Source organism: Astatotilapia calliptera, chromosome 6 (genome assembly GCF_900246225.1).
Source record: "Astatotilapia calliptera chromosome 6, fAstCal1.2, whole genome shotgun sequence".
Classification (NCBI taxonomy): domain Eukaryota; kingdom Metazoa; phylum Chordata; class Actinopteri; order Cichliformes; family Cichlidae; genus Astatotilapia; species Astatotilapia calliptera.
This window is the reverse complement of record NC_039307.1, coordinates 18,312,765-18,329,088: the sequence shown is the minus strand read 5'-3', so window position 1 is coordinate 18,329,088 and position 16,324 is coordinate 18,312,765. Positions and strand designations below refer to the sequence as shown.

The window sequence follows — 16,324 nt, the reverse complement described above, 5'->3', positions numbered from 1 at the left end:
CATAGAAACTAGGACATGCCTTGACAGACAGCAGGCTTTTCACATTCATCTTTCCCTAGCATGTGGAGGTGTTAGGGTCCATTTAACAAGCCTGAAGCTGCAAGATTGCAACATGCAAGATTTTCCATTGCTGCCTTCATCGTTATCACCAAACAACCAAGAATATTGCTGTGTTAATGCCTGTGAGAAAGCACTGCAGGTCACATATCTGTGCACCTGCAGTATTCTCTTCATGGTGCCTAGTCTCCTCTGCTGTAAGACAACCTCTGCACTGCTGTCACTAGCCATTATAAAGTGTACACCACCTTACAGGTCTTTTCTCCTCACAGGCCAACACTCACACACACATAAACACACAGAAGGAAGCACATGCATATATTCTCCACATTTTATACGTGCACAGCATCACACGCATCATAGATTCTTGGTCTTGTTTGTGCTCACATCTTGCAGTTTTTATCCACTCTCACATACAAGCAGTAGTATCTTATTCTTTTTTCAGCTGCTCCATTTAGGGGTCACTACAGCAGCTCATCTTCCTCCCTGTATTCTTATCCCCAGCATCCTCCTCTGTCACACCAACCCTCTGCATGTCCTTTTCTAATTTTGCCTCCAAAACAATTGTTAAAAGTATCTAAGTACATTTTTTTCTAATGTTGTATAGATGTGTGCACAGTTTTGAGGACCTTTACTTGAGTATTTTTGCTTATGCTACATCATACAGATTTTTTTTTTAGTGATGCTGCTTGTTTTATGGGTGCATCATGGATGCAGATTTCCTGCTTTGTGGAACAACACAGTCAGTCTGTATGTAAAAGGTGATGTTAATTAATACACTCAAGCACTTTATTACTGCTCACTATGACTCCCATGATAAGCTAGTTTATCGCTAAAGGTGAAAACAACAGTAAACAGTTCACCTGTCTCTGAAGAAAGATAACAAAATCGAGCTAACAGCACCCTTAAGGCCCCTCCTTCTTCTTCCCCTCCATCCAGTCGTATTGCTAAGCTAACTGGCCACTGGGTGTTACTTCATATTTAATGGTCAGATATGAGGGCGGTTTCAATCTTCTCAAAATGTCCACCAGAAAGCCAATAAGCAAACCTCCTAGTTCTTTTAGGAAAGTCTCCGAGTTCCACCACTGCTCCCTCTCTCCTGTCGCTCTCTCTAAAACAAAATATTCTTTTCTTTCTCTGAAAAGTCTCAATGAGTTTGGATAAACATGCATCACCGATAGATCTGGGACGCAAGTCATATTTTGAAGTCATGGCGCAATAAGATCCTTATCTGTTTAACACTCCACTGTATTCATCTTACTCTAGGAACTCAAACAAGCAAGCCTGCTGTTATATAAAACCCTGGATCCAGTTGAGACAAATGGAGCACTGATACTAACAAGCAGAACTTTTTAAGGGCTGGTTGGGAAATCATGTTAATCTCTCTGCCTCTTGGATTTCTTGCTCTTCAAACCACACACACACATACACACTGCAGGTCCAAACTTCCTTCCTTGGTGACATCATTGTGTTGCGGTGCCCCCAGCGGCAGCAGCCCAACGAAGGGCGGAGGTGCTGTGATGTCTGATTTGATTCACCCTGACAACCAAGGACCATTTGGGAACCCTGTAACCACGGCAACTCTCATCACAACATTCAGGGTGGTTGGTCGACAGGGCCAGTCAGGGTTCCTTGCATCCATTTTTAATGGCCAATGTGCTTAGTTGCTCTTCCCAGGCTTGTCTCCCCGCGGTCCCATCTCCAAGAAGGAGAGGCAGCCGCACTTGGTGGAAAAAGTCCCCATTACATATTTATTGTCCCCACTCTTAATTATTGAGCCAAAGGATATATAGCCAGGCTCTCTCTCTCTCTCTGTCTCGCTCTCCTGTCTTTCTTTTTAACTCGTAGCGATCAGATCTTCTTTCTCCTGTCTTTTTTTGCTCTCCCATCTCTCCATTTGTCAGACCTCTGTCCTTTCAAACTATGTAACTTCATATCCATATAAAGTAACCACCAATGGAAAATATGAGGTTTTGTGTAAACTGTAGTCTCAGCAGCTTGTGTTTTGGAAAGTTACCCAGCATGTTTGAATTTTCCTGCAGAAAACCAATGGAACTGGCACATGTGACAAGTGTGTGATGTTGCATGTGTCACAGCTCGAAGCAAAGCTATTTCTTATTTCTCAGTTTATACATACACCTCATTAAGCAATTTTGCATGTGTACAACTTGGTCTTTCTGCTCTTCTTTACCTTCTTTAAATTGGCAGCAGCATATGCAAGACATAATCAAGATTCTGGCACGTTTCCTTCCTAATTATAATAGTTATGGTTGATTATATAGTTGGAAAGAATCCTTCAAGATGCTGCCACGTGCTAAAAAAACACATTTAAAAATCCACGCATGGTGTTCACATCGTTGCTTTTCCCTGCATGTTATTTTGAGTCGTACCCATGTACTCCCACTACTCTGCTAGCCAAAATCAATCTGAGGAAAAAAGCTTTGGTAACCCCATCCTTCTCGTTCAGACGTTGTAACATGACATTGGAGAAGATTGATCTAGAAATGTATTTTTGGACTCCCTTTAACCTTGAGGGTAGTTACTCTTTACGACTTTTTAAAATCCCCTTTGTCTCTGTTTCGTTGTTGCTAGGAATATTTGTGTGTCTGTGTTTTTCCAGTAATCAGTAGGTTTCAGCCTTCTTCAAAGTTTTCCCTGAGCTTGTACAGATGAATAGTTGAAAAGGAGAGATTAGATTGATTTAATTTGCCCACTTTGCATGAAATCAGCCGGAGGGAAGCGTGGAAAAAGCATGACTTTTTACTTTCAAATGGAGCTCGCTTTTATCTAGTCAGCAGTCACTCCTCTCATTGACGAAGAAAGTGGTTTTCTCTCACAATAGGAAGGCCATCTCTTGACTTGTGGTGCACCGTGGAATTCAGTGAATGTGTGAAGTAGAGTTTATGAGCTGCTGCGTGGTTCCACTGCCGCCGCCTCGTCCTCCTCAGTGTCAAAAGAAAACAGGAGGTTCGCTCAGTTGTTGAGCACCACTGGACATGTGAGTGGCTGTTTCTGTGAATGGTTGCATGTTTTGAGACCACAGGTACTGTAAGTGCATTCAGTGGACTCTCAGGGAAAGTGAGCAGAATGCAAAGGACTGCGCTGAGTGAGCTCTCAGGTTGATGAACCTATTGAGCACCCAGGTTAGATAGTATATAAAAGAAGAGGATTTGGGAGATAGGTTATAGCTGTAGATAACAGGTCCAGTTACATAAGGGTTAGCCCGCTTCTGGAGGAAATCCATATTTTATTTGATGTGAGAGCCGTTCAAAGGGCTGTAAATTATTACTGCCATATTCCTGCTTTTAGAGGTCACCCTGGCAGCTAGATAGATATTTGTATGTGTGTTTGTGGATGTGTGCCTGTGTTAGCGCTCATGTTCCCCCTGATGTGTATCCAGTTCTGCTAGACATGTGTAGCATGTCACAGGGCTGCAGCAGCAGTCACACCATAACCATACTGCGGGCCCATCAATCCATAGATCTATCCTCTCTCCGTCCATCCATATACTAAAACACATTACAGAGATGACTGCCTCTGATGTGACACTTTACCTCCAGCGATAAAGGCTTTCCGCTGTACAGTGAATGCCGCCGGAGGAAGCACACTTGGAAGCACGAGAATACGAAAAATATGACATAACTAGATTTTGAAGTACTGTACACGAGTGCTGTTTCTACTGTTTCTGAGGCTCATTGCAGATTTATCACTGTCCAGTACACTGCGGCACAATTTTGTTGTTGTTTACCAGACTTGATTGAGAAAATGAGAAGTGGTGTAATTCAGAGATGGTGTGTGCAGTTTACACTATAACCGAGGTGACGGTGGTGCAGTGCCCTGGTAAGTTGCTACATTGCTGGGACGTTGCCAGTTCTTTCGGTTGATTAATGAGTTAATTGGCTTATAGTTTCTGCTCTAATGTGAATTTTAAATCACAAGATTTTTTCTTTTTTACAGCTCCTGCTGCGCTTTTTAAAAAAAAAAAAGACATTTAATGAAAACAGGATACGTGTAAAACATGGCTGAAAATGTTTCCACTGTGTTGCCGCTACTTAAAATAAGGCATCTGAGCTCCAGTTACACGGGCACAGACATAAAATTACCACAGCGAAGTAACCGCATTGCTGTACTTTCTCTGTCTCTTTCCAGCTCTTGGTTTGTGTGCCACTGAAATCCCTCTCTTTAACCTTCATGGCCCTCAGCTGGTGCTCATCTCTCATCTTCTTCCCAGTTCCTCCCTCCATCCCTCCCTGCTGCTATCTTTACAGCCCTCTTACTAATGCACCGCTCAATTAGCCTTCGATGAGGCTTCCACTAAAGGCTGGATAAATAGGTAATTACATGTTGTCATCCCCCCACCTCTTGCTAATCCACTCAACTTCACTCCACTCCTCTCTGTCTACTTCTCTTTCCCTCTTGCTCTCTCGATATCATGGGTGGCTGCCAGAGATGGTCCAATAGAAACTCAAGAGTGGGTCTGTTAGTCACAGCTGGCTTAACCAGTGAACTGGCCATATTCAGCAGTCTGCTTAGTGCACAGTTTCCCACCCTTTTTTTCCTCCCTGTTATTTGGTGAAATGTATAATCATAATGGGAAAACTGGAACCACCCACTGGCTAAATGATGACACTATCTTGCCTGCTAATAGACTGTATGCAGTCCGGGGTATTTTGGTCTGTCAGAAAGAGGTGCCATAAATGGTCAGCGGTGGAGAGCAATAGTTGCAGTTTTTGTGAGACTGACAATCAGAAAAGCACTCGCTTTGGCTCAGCACTCTAACGGCTATTAAAGCAATCAAATCGCCTGCCTGAAGGCAACAGTCCACAGGCAGTCGGTGAAGCTAGTGGGATGTATTATTGTGCCGAGGCCCAAAAAAAAAATAGAAACAAACTATTCATCAGCTTCAGAGCGACTGAAATAAATAATTGCAACCATGTTGTCTTTGAGTTGTCATCTGTTACATCAGTGATAACAGTGTTTACCATAATACATAAATGGCTATTAAACAGTATTGAGCCAGTCAGGCTTGTGAAGTTTGCCATTCTCGAGGTTTCCACATTATTCAGCAATGTCACAGCAGTATGGATTTTCATCTTTCAGGTGTTAAGAACAGACTGCTTTCACGCAAGGAGCTGCTGAAAAGGGAGAACCAACTCAAAAGCTTTTATTCTAACATCAAGGAAACAGAACTGAGGAGGAAGGAAAAATGGGTAATGTCTGCAAATTAAAATAAAAATGTGTTCTGAAATGAAATAGAAGCCCGTCTCGCAATCTGAAATAGGTACTCTTTGCCTCTTTGAGTATGAAATTTGCTCTTATTTTTATTCAAGAAAATCCAAAATCCCCTGTTATCACCTGATAAGACACTTGATTGACATTGCAGTGCTCCTTAAGAGAGGTAAGATGTTGGTGAAACCATCTTACAAAGGCAAAAAAGAAAATGATAGTTTGCTTGAGAGTTTGGGATTGGATGAAAGTTCGGGGTAGCGAAGGGAGAGAGAAAAAACGAAAAGGGGAGGCAGAGAGAGAAGCAGCCAGGCTGAAGAAAGATATAAAGGGAGGCAGAAAGAAAGGATAAGAGGCATGTCGTGAGGGGAGGAGGACAGAGTGTTTGGTGAACCGGGGGAAGTGATAAATTGAGTACAGCCAGATAGCCTAAATCCTCATCTCAATCAATCACATTTTCTCTTCCTCCCCTCTCAGTTTGTCTTATTGATTTCTTGTTGCTGCCAGTGTCCTGAAAGCCAGCTCAAATGACTTTTCAGAGTTTTGGGGGGCTCCATTTCCCAGTGAAAACTGGTATTTGGTCATTTGTTCTCATAGCTATATATAGCTATATGTGCAGCAGCTCACTGTTCCACATTGCACTCACATTAAAGTGCTTGACGTGTGTTATGGTGTGAACTGAGGAAATTGGGGCGTCTCTTTTTAACTTTAAGAGCAAGTAAATCATATGTCCTCTTAAACAAATGGAGATGTAAAGCTTGCTTATTTTGAAAATGTGGAGATTAATATCACAAATACATGTGATTTCAATTCATCATCTAAAATCTATTGCTCTTCACTTCTCCGTCATTGTACTCGGTGAGGTCAATAAGTCACGCAGCAGTCAAGTTTCAAGTGTATTGCTCCAATTTGGATTTACAGGTTTAAAATGTTGGTGCAAGAGGTGCAGCAAGTTCACAAATGTATGTGGTTTTTGATCTGTCATGCATGGCTAATGTGGAAAACATTGAAAAAAGTTGAGGCACAGATGGCCTTAATTTTTTGAAAATGTCATCAGTAATGAAAAACAATAATTGAATATAAGCATTTGAATCTTTGGGATATGCAGCTGATGTATACAGTTTACGTGCGTCTCAGCGCCCACACGATACCACCCTCTGAGTCACTTTTGAAAAGGCCAGCGAGGTGGCTCGGCAGAGCACTTTCTCTGTGTCTCTTGTCTTGTGTTTTTCTCACACTGACAAATAATAACACATGGGCATATGATGTATCTACCTGCATACAGCGGCTGCTCTTGAACGCTCAAAGGTGGGTGAGTTATCCTCTGCAGAGGCAATTAAAATGTGCCAGCGCAACGTTAAGTTTTGTGCCTTTAAAGATCATAATTTCTCTTAAATAAATGCTGAGGGCTTACTTCTGGAGTCTGTTTGAGTTTGTTTGTGTACACTTGGGAAGATGATGGATAACTGGTAATCAGCATGTGTATGAGTTTATGTGCACGCACATGCTCAGTAGTCATATACATCAAACAAACACTCTCCCTTCAAGCCATATCCAGCTGTGTTTTCTTTGTTGTGTTAGGAGACAGTTTGACAATTTGCTCCTTTTTCTTCTTTTTCTTATCGTATACTGCTTGTTATCTATCCGTTACGTCAGTGAGTGCTTTCAGATCGTGTGTTAGTGACAAGGCAGCATCTTCAACTTCGCCGTTAAGCCGTGGTATTAGTTTAAGGAGCTGTTAAATAATCAAACGACATGTTGCCGTCAAAACCACCTACACCGAGAAGGAGGAAAAGCTGAGAATTGAAGTCCTTTAGGAATTAAGTTAGTCATCTTGAGAAGAAGAAAAAAAGCCAGTTTTGCCACACGAGTGCTTTCAAGGAACCACCAGGTGTTACCGTGGTTACTAAATGATCTCATACAGGTCATTTGTAAGATGACTTTCTTCATAAAATAACAGCACCAGAGATGAGCTGACAGCTTTCACTCCAGAGTTCGTATGAGCTGATCCATAAAACTTGCTGCACGTGTGAAAGCGGCCCGAGATAATCAAAATATGGTCTTTGAGAAAACTTGAGCTCGCTGCTGAGGAGTGCAACAAAAACCTTGTTGTTGCCACTTAGCTTATCTTGTTTTTTCTCGTGCGGCGCTATGATGCAACAAACACAAATTGTCTCTTCATTGACATTTCTGTCAGTCTGCCACCATTTCAACAGGGCAAATAGAATAAGTTAATTAGTATGTCTAATTGCATTTGGTGGCTCAGCTTTTGGAATATCAAATCAAATTAGGATTCTCAGTGTTCTCTTCCATGGCACACGGTTTGCCTTAAGCTATGCTTTTTAGGATCTGTCTTTTGTCTTTGTCTCTATCTTTCTCAACATCCCTTCCAGCTGTACTAGGCTCTCGCTTTGTAGTCTCCCCTCCTCTCTCTCATCATCCGCCCACACTTTCTTTTCCTTTTCTTTCCGTTTTTGGATCAGATTTTCACTTTCTTTTAATTTGTTTTTTTTTTCCTTTTGACTTGTACTTCCTCAGCTCTCAACTTTTGATCTCTTAATGAATTGTTTCTGTTCTAAATTGACTGTAACAACTGGAAGAATGCAATAGATTAAAATAAATACTATAAATAGCACTTAAATGAATTTAACCTTGTTTTTTTCTATGTTTTCTTGATCATTATTATTATTATTATTATTATTATTATTACTGAAACAAGGCTCCGGACATATTTTCTAATCCTGTTCACTTTTCTACGTCCGTCTGTCTGTCCCGGACGTAGAAGCATAAGCTGGTCTCCCACTCTTCAGTTAGTCTTTGTTCTGCCAGAAGCTATTCCAGCGATAAGTGTAACAGATAGCTGCAGGCCCAGGCAGACAGACAGTGTATAATTGAGTGATAGGGACTAATGTAAGTGAATGGCTTAGGGCCGACTGTGATCTACAGCAGCAGCAGAAGCTCGGGCATAGAGGGAGGCTTTCTGTTAGGCCGTCAGTAATACTAGCAACAACAGCCAGCAGATGACAATCTGGTGACTACCTGGCTGTGTGTGTGTGATTGTCCGTTTGTGTGTGTAAGTTTGTATTTTGGGCTTCTTTTAGTCTTTTTTCCATTACACGTTATTATATTTCTCCTCTCTCCACACACCTTTTCTCATATCTTTTTATTTATCACTACCTCCATCACTGCCATCCCCTAAACCACCCTGAGTTAGCTCTTTAATTAACGTGACACGCTGTGAAGTGAGTTACTAAATAATGCAGGCTTTTCCAGTGACAGTGAATAAGCTGCAGTGATTAGTGGGCATACACAGCACACACACACACATAAAAAAAAAGATCCATTCTTACCAATATTGAATTTTCTGCAAATTAGACTTAATTACACAAATGTGCATATGAATGCTCTGTGAAGAATGCTCTGTCTGTTATGAGTATGCATTTAGAATGACAATAGCAGTCACCCTGTAGTTAGTACAATAAGTAGAGTTTGTGTAATTGAGAGCAGTTTTTACAGCTAATAACAAAATAACTTGTGAATTAGTTAGTAAGAACACACACAAAAAAAACGTGTTTTTCTTTTGGGTAGATCCTCAAGAAACACAATAAGTATTGTGCCTGGCCATACTGTACTAGAGTAGTGTAAATCAGTGCAGGACTTAATTTGTGCACGGAGAGATCTAGGTTATCCCAAAGCAATTGTTCCAAACCTAACCAAGTGGAAAATCCAGCGAGGGTTTTAGTTGTTTGCTGCCTTAGCTGCAGGGATGCAAAGAGCTCTGGGTTCCAGTGTTCTTCCACCCCACCCCCCTTGTCTTTTTTTAATCAGATGGCTTGTTCACGAGTGGAGGGGATTAAGACTGCTGCCGTCGCTGATGAATCTGTCCAGTTTTGGAAGGCACACAAACACATGCACATACCCTCTCAGTGACACAGCTGCAGGCACGCACAGATGCATATGTAGATGCACACACAGAAACAGTTCAGTTACAGGTACTTGGAGTCAGAGTTAGCGAACACAGGAATTCACGTAAAGCAGCATGAGCATGAACCCGCGCATATGCTCGCATGTACGTTACAGCATAGGCCCAGACGCATCCCTCTCCTGCCTCTGCTCACTTTCAGTGTCTCTCATTCAACACTGTCAGCTTCTGGACAGCAGCAGTGATCTGCCATGTCTCATTGTGTCATGTGATTTGAGCTGTGAGATTTCTGACACACAGACTGACGCCTGTCTCTTCTAATGCCAAACACTCACACCAGGCACTGCAGATGGCACAAAGACAGACAGACAGACAGTTAGAGGGACAGAGAGTTAGGAATAATACAAAAAAAATTGACTGATGGAAAGGAGAAAGAATGATGCAATGGAGAGAGTAACAACAAATGACAGGAAAAGGGAAGGAACGTAAGTTAAAGAGAAAGGATATGAGGAAGTGACGAGGGAACGTTTTGGAGAGTAAAGACTTTAAAAGCAGGAAAGGACCTGACAGAGTGTAAGGAAGGAAGGAGGCTTAAGATGAAGGGATAGAGACATTGAGCTGTATGTTGATCCAACACTGTGCAACATAGCCAGCAGATAAAACTAGTCAGTCTCCTCCCACTTTAATCTGCCCATCATCCATCAATCCCTTGCTCTAGCCTTCCACCCCTCCATCTTAAAGCCAGTCATTCCTTTTTTATCAATTTGAAATCATGACGATATGACGCACATTTGGAAGAAATCCATTACTGAAGTACTTTGTAGTACTTAAAAGCTTTGTAGATTATATAATGGGCAAAAAAAATAAAGCAGAAAAACTCAGACCATTGCTTGCTTGGCAGATTGGAAAAAAAAGAAAGAAAGAAAAGCATAACTGAACTTCAGAAGTTGCTGATTTTTTTTAATGCCAAATGTTTGCCATAAGTTGAAATTCATCAGCTACTTAGTCAACTCTCTCTCTCTCAAACACACACACAAGTGCACACACATCAAAACACACCTCTGGCAATGAGTGTATGGTCTTAATGAAGCGAGAAGGGGAGAGGCAGCTGCATAACTGGAGTGTGAGGCCCAGAGGGAACTCACACACTTCAAGTCTGTGTGTGCCCGTGTGTGTGTGTGTGTGTGTGTGTGTGTGTGTAGCCACAGTTGATATAATGTCTGAAATTCTCTAAAAAGTGGACTAATAACTGTGTTTCCTTTTCTTTCTTTCTCTGACTCCCTGATTCCCTCCCTAGGTTGTGAGAGCCTGTTTCTATTGTCCTGTTGTACAGTGAGGCAGTGAGCTCACGGCTGATACAGCATGCATGTGTCGACATATCCCATGATGCACTCCTGTCCAGGCCTGCTCCTCCTCAGCTTCCTCTTCCTCGCTGATGCTGACAGTGAGTGCTTTCACACTCTGCACTAGTGCAGACACAGCCACACACGCACACATGCACATATATAATATTGTGCAGAGGTTTGTGACCTTTATATGTTTGGATTTGTGTACATTGAGGAGTCTGAATTTAATTTGGTTTATTCTGATGAAATCAAACCAAACAAACAGCCAGAGTCATGAAAGCAGAACAAACAGATCTGCAGTAGATGCCATGGACTCAACAGAGCCCTGATCTCATTAACATTTAGCTACTCTGAGATTACATGAAGTTCTTCAAGATGCACATGAAAACAAACCTCCAAAGTATGTAAGGTGTAAAAAATATAATAAAATGCTTTTTTATAAACTGTTGCTGTAATTTATTGTACATTGTGATTCATTGCTTCATTGCTAAAGCTAATTGTATATATTATATGTTATATATACAGTGGGGCAAAAAAGTATTTAGTCAGCCACCGATTGTTTACAAATTCTTTACAAATCCTACCATGTGAATTCATGGATTTTTTTTTCACATTCTGTCTCTCACAGTTGAAGTGTACCTCTGGTGCAAATTACTGACCTCTGTCATCATTTTAAGTGGGGGAACTTGCACAATTGGTGGCTGACTAAATACTTTTTTGCCCCACTGTAGCAGTTTGTGTTTCATAGACCACTATTCCAGATATCACATCCCTACTATATGTGTGTGTGTTTGTGTGAGTTTATACATCTGTGCATGAGTGTATGTTTGGTAGCAGGTTTGATACAAGGCCAGATGTTTTTGTCCATCCCAGTATTACTTGGCATGGATAGACAGACCACATATGGCAAATCAGATAATTTCCCTACTGCTTGTGTAATTGTGATTATACCATGTGCATGTGTGTGTGTGTGTGTGTGTGTGTGTGTATCCATGTGTGATCCCTGTGGCTCATCACATCATCCAATCCTCATCCGATATATTTGTCAAGGAAATTTACATGCACATTAGCATACTGGGTATAGTCACATCCTGGACGAAACTATAGCTGCAATTACTGCAAATCGTTACTTTTAATGTTACTGAACAAAAAAAGAATTTATTCATTTATTTATGTATTTTTTGTTTGTTTGTTTATGAAAGGATGGATTTTCCCACAGCCTAAGTTGATGTCATCAAAATGCTTAATATGTGTAACCACTGGCTAAATTAAAACTGAAAGACAATTAGTTTATTAATAGTCCATTTTGGAATTTTAAAATTTTGATTTTTTTTTTTATTTGTGCTCTAATGATTACAAGATAGTTGGTGATTCGTTTTCTTAAGCATAAGCTAGTTTACCAATAGTTTAAGCTTAGCTTGTTTAACTGAATTAATTTACAAGATCAAATCTGTACAAAAATCTGTATTGAGACACATTTTTGATCTCATGAAGAACATGTGTCCTACGTGTCCTACCAACATTATTAATAAGTGTAAAGAATTAAAATCAACAAAAAAGCTACATTTCAGTGTTGTGATTTTTTTCATTATCAACAAAACGGAATATTTGTGATATGGAGGAAGGTCAGTTCTATCTATTTGTGCCAATGAAAAAAAATTAAAGCAGCTTTCTCTGATAATAAATAGAACAGAATAGAATAGAACACTTTTTTAAATAACTGGAGACTGTATAGATTGACAGACCGCCGGGAGCTGCTGAGAGGGACAAACGTGGCTCTGGAGATTTTGGAAACCAAAAACGTCATGTTGAGTTGATGTGCTTGGAAACATATCCAGACTTTTTGAGAGAGAGACATGGCCAGGTCTGACTATTCAGGTTGACAATTAGCAATGAGGATCTTATAGCAGAGATGATGAAATGCTCCGGTCTGAGTTGAGACTAAGCATAAAAGACATTAAGGCATAAGAGGAATGTGGGAGTACTAAAAGACTTGATACTCAGAAAGGGAGTAATGTAAGAGGAAAAGGCTGCTAGTCAAGCTTTATGAGTCTTTTAAACATCCAGGAGTTATACTTTTTCAGTCAAAATGGTATCTAGTGGAAATTTCATTCTGTGTATTTGTTTTGAAATGCTTGTTGCATAAGTATATAATACATGAAGCATGCGTAGCTGTTTGTGGTTATAGAATAGAGCACATTTTTCATCATCACCTTCTAAAGCAGGCATACATATGCACAAAGCTGCTGTAATGACACACAAGTGCAGGCTTCAGTCAGCCATTTCCATCCTGCAATGTTTTAAAAGTACACAGTCACCCAGAGCACAGTTATAGCACACACACGCACACATATTCGCAAACCACTCTTGTTTTCCTTTCAGCCTCCTGCCCTCTTGTCCCACGTGTAAGTTCCAGGGTCGGCCAGTTAAGGCCCAGTCATCCATCAAAACAATGATGCTCCCACAGTTCCTCTATGAGAGTTCGGGGAGCAGCACAGATGCGACAAGGGGGGAAAGGATTCATACTTTGCCTTCTCTGTCTATGTTTTTCTTTTCTCCTGCCCTCATCTCATTCGTTGTGACTTTCTCCATTGCTCTTTTGGCGCTCGCTCTCTGCCTCCTCTCAGCACATCCATGTAATCTGGTGAGAAAGAAGGGACAGAGGGCTTGAAAGGGGGCGGTGGGATGTTTCTTCCCCTTTTTATCTCATTGTGTATGACATTCAGAGCTTCTTTTAATATCAACAGTAGGGACTCTGAGATTTGAATACTGAGGATTCAAACAGGGGTGCTGGGACACACTGGCATCTTTGGTCTACAAAATGTGGCGACATGTTTTGAAATGTTAAATTCATTCTAAAAATTGCTTTCAGTTGTGCTTATCTCTCCTTAAACTTAATGCAGAAGGAATAAAACACATTTGAAGGATAATAGGGTTTTCTAGAAAAAGAGGCCACATTTGATTTTTTTATGTGTATGTGGCATAAAATGTTACTAAATTCTAGAAATCCCAACGACATCGACGCCCTTGCTCGACACCCAAGTTACTCGTATAGTTACACTAGAGTATTATGACGCAATCAAATGGAACAGTATCCCATGTGCATAGCTGGAAACCTTGCATGACTTCACCATATGTGCATTCTGCACACAAGCGCTGGTACGACTGTGCAAGCAGTGCACTGAGCTTGCATATGTGATTTCACGTTTTTATTTTTTTAATTCACCCTCTTTTACTCTCCACCTCTCCCCCCACACACTTTTCTTTCTCTGTGTTTCTGTGCGCGTGCATGTATATGACATCTATCTGGTGGATTAAGAGTAATGCCCTGATCCTGTCACAATCTAGGCCACTGCCACACGTACGCATCAAGATACGAGAAACTCCATCTCTCTGCGTATCATTCAGGGTGAGCGGGAACAAAACAACAACAGGGTTTCTTTCTGCTGGCCTGCATTTGCCCCCAAAAACCACTGGGTTGCCATGCTTCCCCATGTGGCTTGGATGTATCAGTGAAAACTCCAGCCCGCAGTATGTGAAACACAACACAAAGAAACAGCTCATGTTTCAGAGGCTTACAGTAGGGATGGCATTATCGAGTCGCAGCCATGTGCTTTCGTAAGGGGACTGTACATTTTGAAACCAAGCAAGAGTTTTTTAACATTTTGCCTGAGGAAGATTTCAGTAATGTGAAACTTTCCCTCAGCTTCGTCACTTCATTAATGTGTTGTAAAAACTGGGCAGCTCCGATTTATCTATTTTGAAAGGTTTTTGTATAAAGGGAAAAAACACAGGAGATTCAATAAACTCCTTAGTCTTTTTGTTCTTGTTGTTTTTTACTAGAAAAAAATAATCTTTTCATTCATATTAGACAAGCGCACAACACTAGAAACAAAGAACTTGCTCATGTGGTGACCGATTGACCTGTCACCCTCTGAACACATTGCCATTGCCAGTATTTACTTGGCCTTTTGGACGAGCTTAAAGTGAGAGATGGTTGGCTCAGAATGCTACAGTGACAGTGGAGCTAGCTTTTCTTACTTTCACACACACACACACACACACATGCACACATAAAGAAAATAAGTAAATGTAGCTTTTCCTATTTGACATTTCATCCACATAAATTTTATTTTAGGTCACTTTGAAAGGAGATTTTGAAAAACCAGAGTGAAGATTTTGTTTTCCAACATCAAATGTTTGTGCCTTTCTCTCCTTTTTTATTGGCAGACTGCGTGTTCAGTATTTTTTCAGGCTCCCGAATCGCTGACATTTCGACACAGTTGAGGTTATTTTGCCACCTGTTGCTTTGGCATGCACTTGATGACAACTGACATCATTTTTTGCATTTTCATTTTCATGGAAATAGTCAGAGATATTTTAGAAAACTAACATGGAAAATTCCAGTACGTGTGGATGCAGCCATAGTCAGGATTCATTGGATCAGGGTGAAGAAACAGGGTCACAGAGGTCAGGTTAGCCTAAAGGTCAGGGTCAGCGGGTTGAGCCCAAAGAATTTGTTAAGTGCGTGAAAGATATACAAGCAATTTACTTTAAGGGATTTTGTTTCTTTTGTGATTTGTATCACTTTGCTCACTGAAAGAGGAGAGTAAAGCCCCGAACCTGGTTGACATGACTGGTTATAACGTCAGCACCTGCCCAACGCAGTTTGGGCCATGATGCAGACAGTTGCTGAATTCCTCTGTAGGCTCAGATTTTCAAATGACTGGCGCACTAGTGATCAATAACCGTGTCCAACTGTTCAAAGTATAGCCCCAAACTTTATGTATGTATTTAAACTTTGTACCTATTTAGGTATGTAGCTGACATATGAATGAGTGATGTCATTCATTATTGGGTGAGGTCCAAGAAATTAAGTTGGTATGATCACACTTGTGAAACTCTCTGTAGTTTGTTATTAACATACAGTTTTTGTGTGAATTCATTGCCTTCAATTACACTTTTTTGTACTGTATACAAAGATTTTTGTAGAAATAAATATAACAGCTCCCTATTCAGTATTAAGCAAGATCCAGCAGTTGTTTTGTATAAACTGAACAGGCAGATCTAACACATTATATATCTTTTTAATTTTATCTTCGTTGTGAGTAACCCTTCTCTGTACAATCACAATGGTTTAGTTTTACATTTGAGCTTTTGTAAAAAATTTTAAAAAAGATCTTTCATTGCTTTTGAGTTGACACTGTTGGTCTCCACATGAAATCAAAAAAGTACATGCCCCTCCAGTCCTCCGCTCTACTTCAGAGCTATCAAAGGAAGCAAAGTGTAAAACAGGTTATTTAATGGATAAAGTCTTTGCTTTAGAACTGACTTCAATTCTTTACTAATACCTACATTTATATATAATACATTTTTTAAAAATGAAAATGAGTATAGACCAATAGGCGATCTGTTTACATTAGGTCCTCTGCTCCTGTATCTTAAAAATGAAAAAGGCAATATAAACATTTTTTTTTTAGGCAAGTAAAGGATTTATGAATTTATGGACACATGGAGAGTAGAAGGGTTAACAGTTTTCAGAAATCTGCTCCGATAGTGGAGAAAAGGATTGGTTATAAGAAATGTGTGCAGCTCATTATTAAATGAAAATGCCATCCATCAACTTAAGTAATTTTAGTCATTATCCAAATAATTCATGGTATGTTTTCTGAAATAATTCATTATATTGTATTAAAATTCATTTTCAGTGATGATGTGTCACCTCATGCTCATCTGCTCATTTTAAATCTTTGATCTGTGCAGCAGAAGGTGA

The 16,324-nt window shown here is 40.4% G+C and overlaps 1 protein-coding gene across 26 annotated transcripts in view; it reads left to right on the top strand.

The window, feature by feature from the left end:
• Positions 1-16,324, top strand: part of ptprdb (protein tyrosine phosphatase receptor type Db) — a 159,523-nt gene that overhangs the window by 83,829 nt on the left and 59,370 nt on the right. For all 26 annotated transcript variants that reach the window (XM_026170790.1, XM_026170809.1, XM_026170799.1 and 23 more), the window contains one exon: positions 10,503-10,649. In XM_026170790.1, coding sequence (XP_026026575.1) covers positions 10,568-10,649 — 82 coding nt within the window. In that variant the 5' untranslated portion in view covers positions 10,503-10,567. The remainder of the gene's footprint in view (positions 1-10,502; positions 10,650-16,324) is intronic.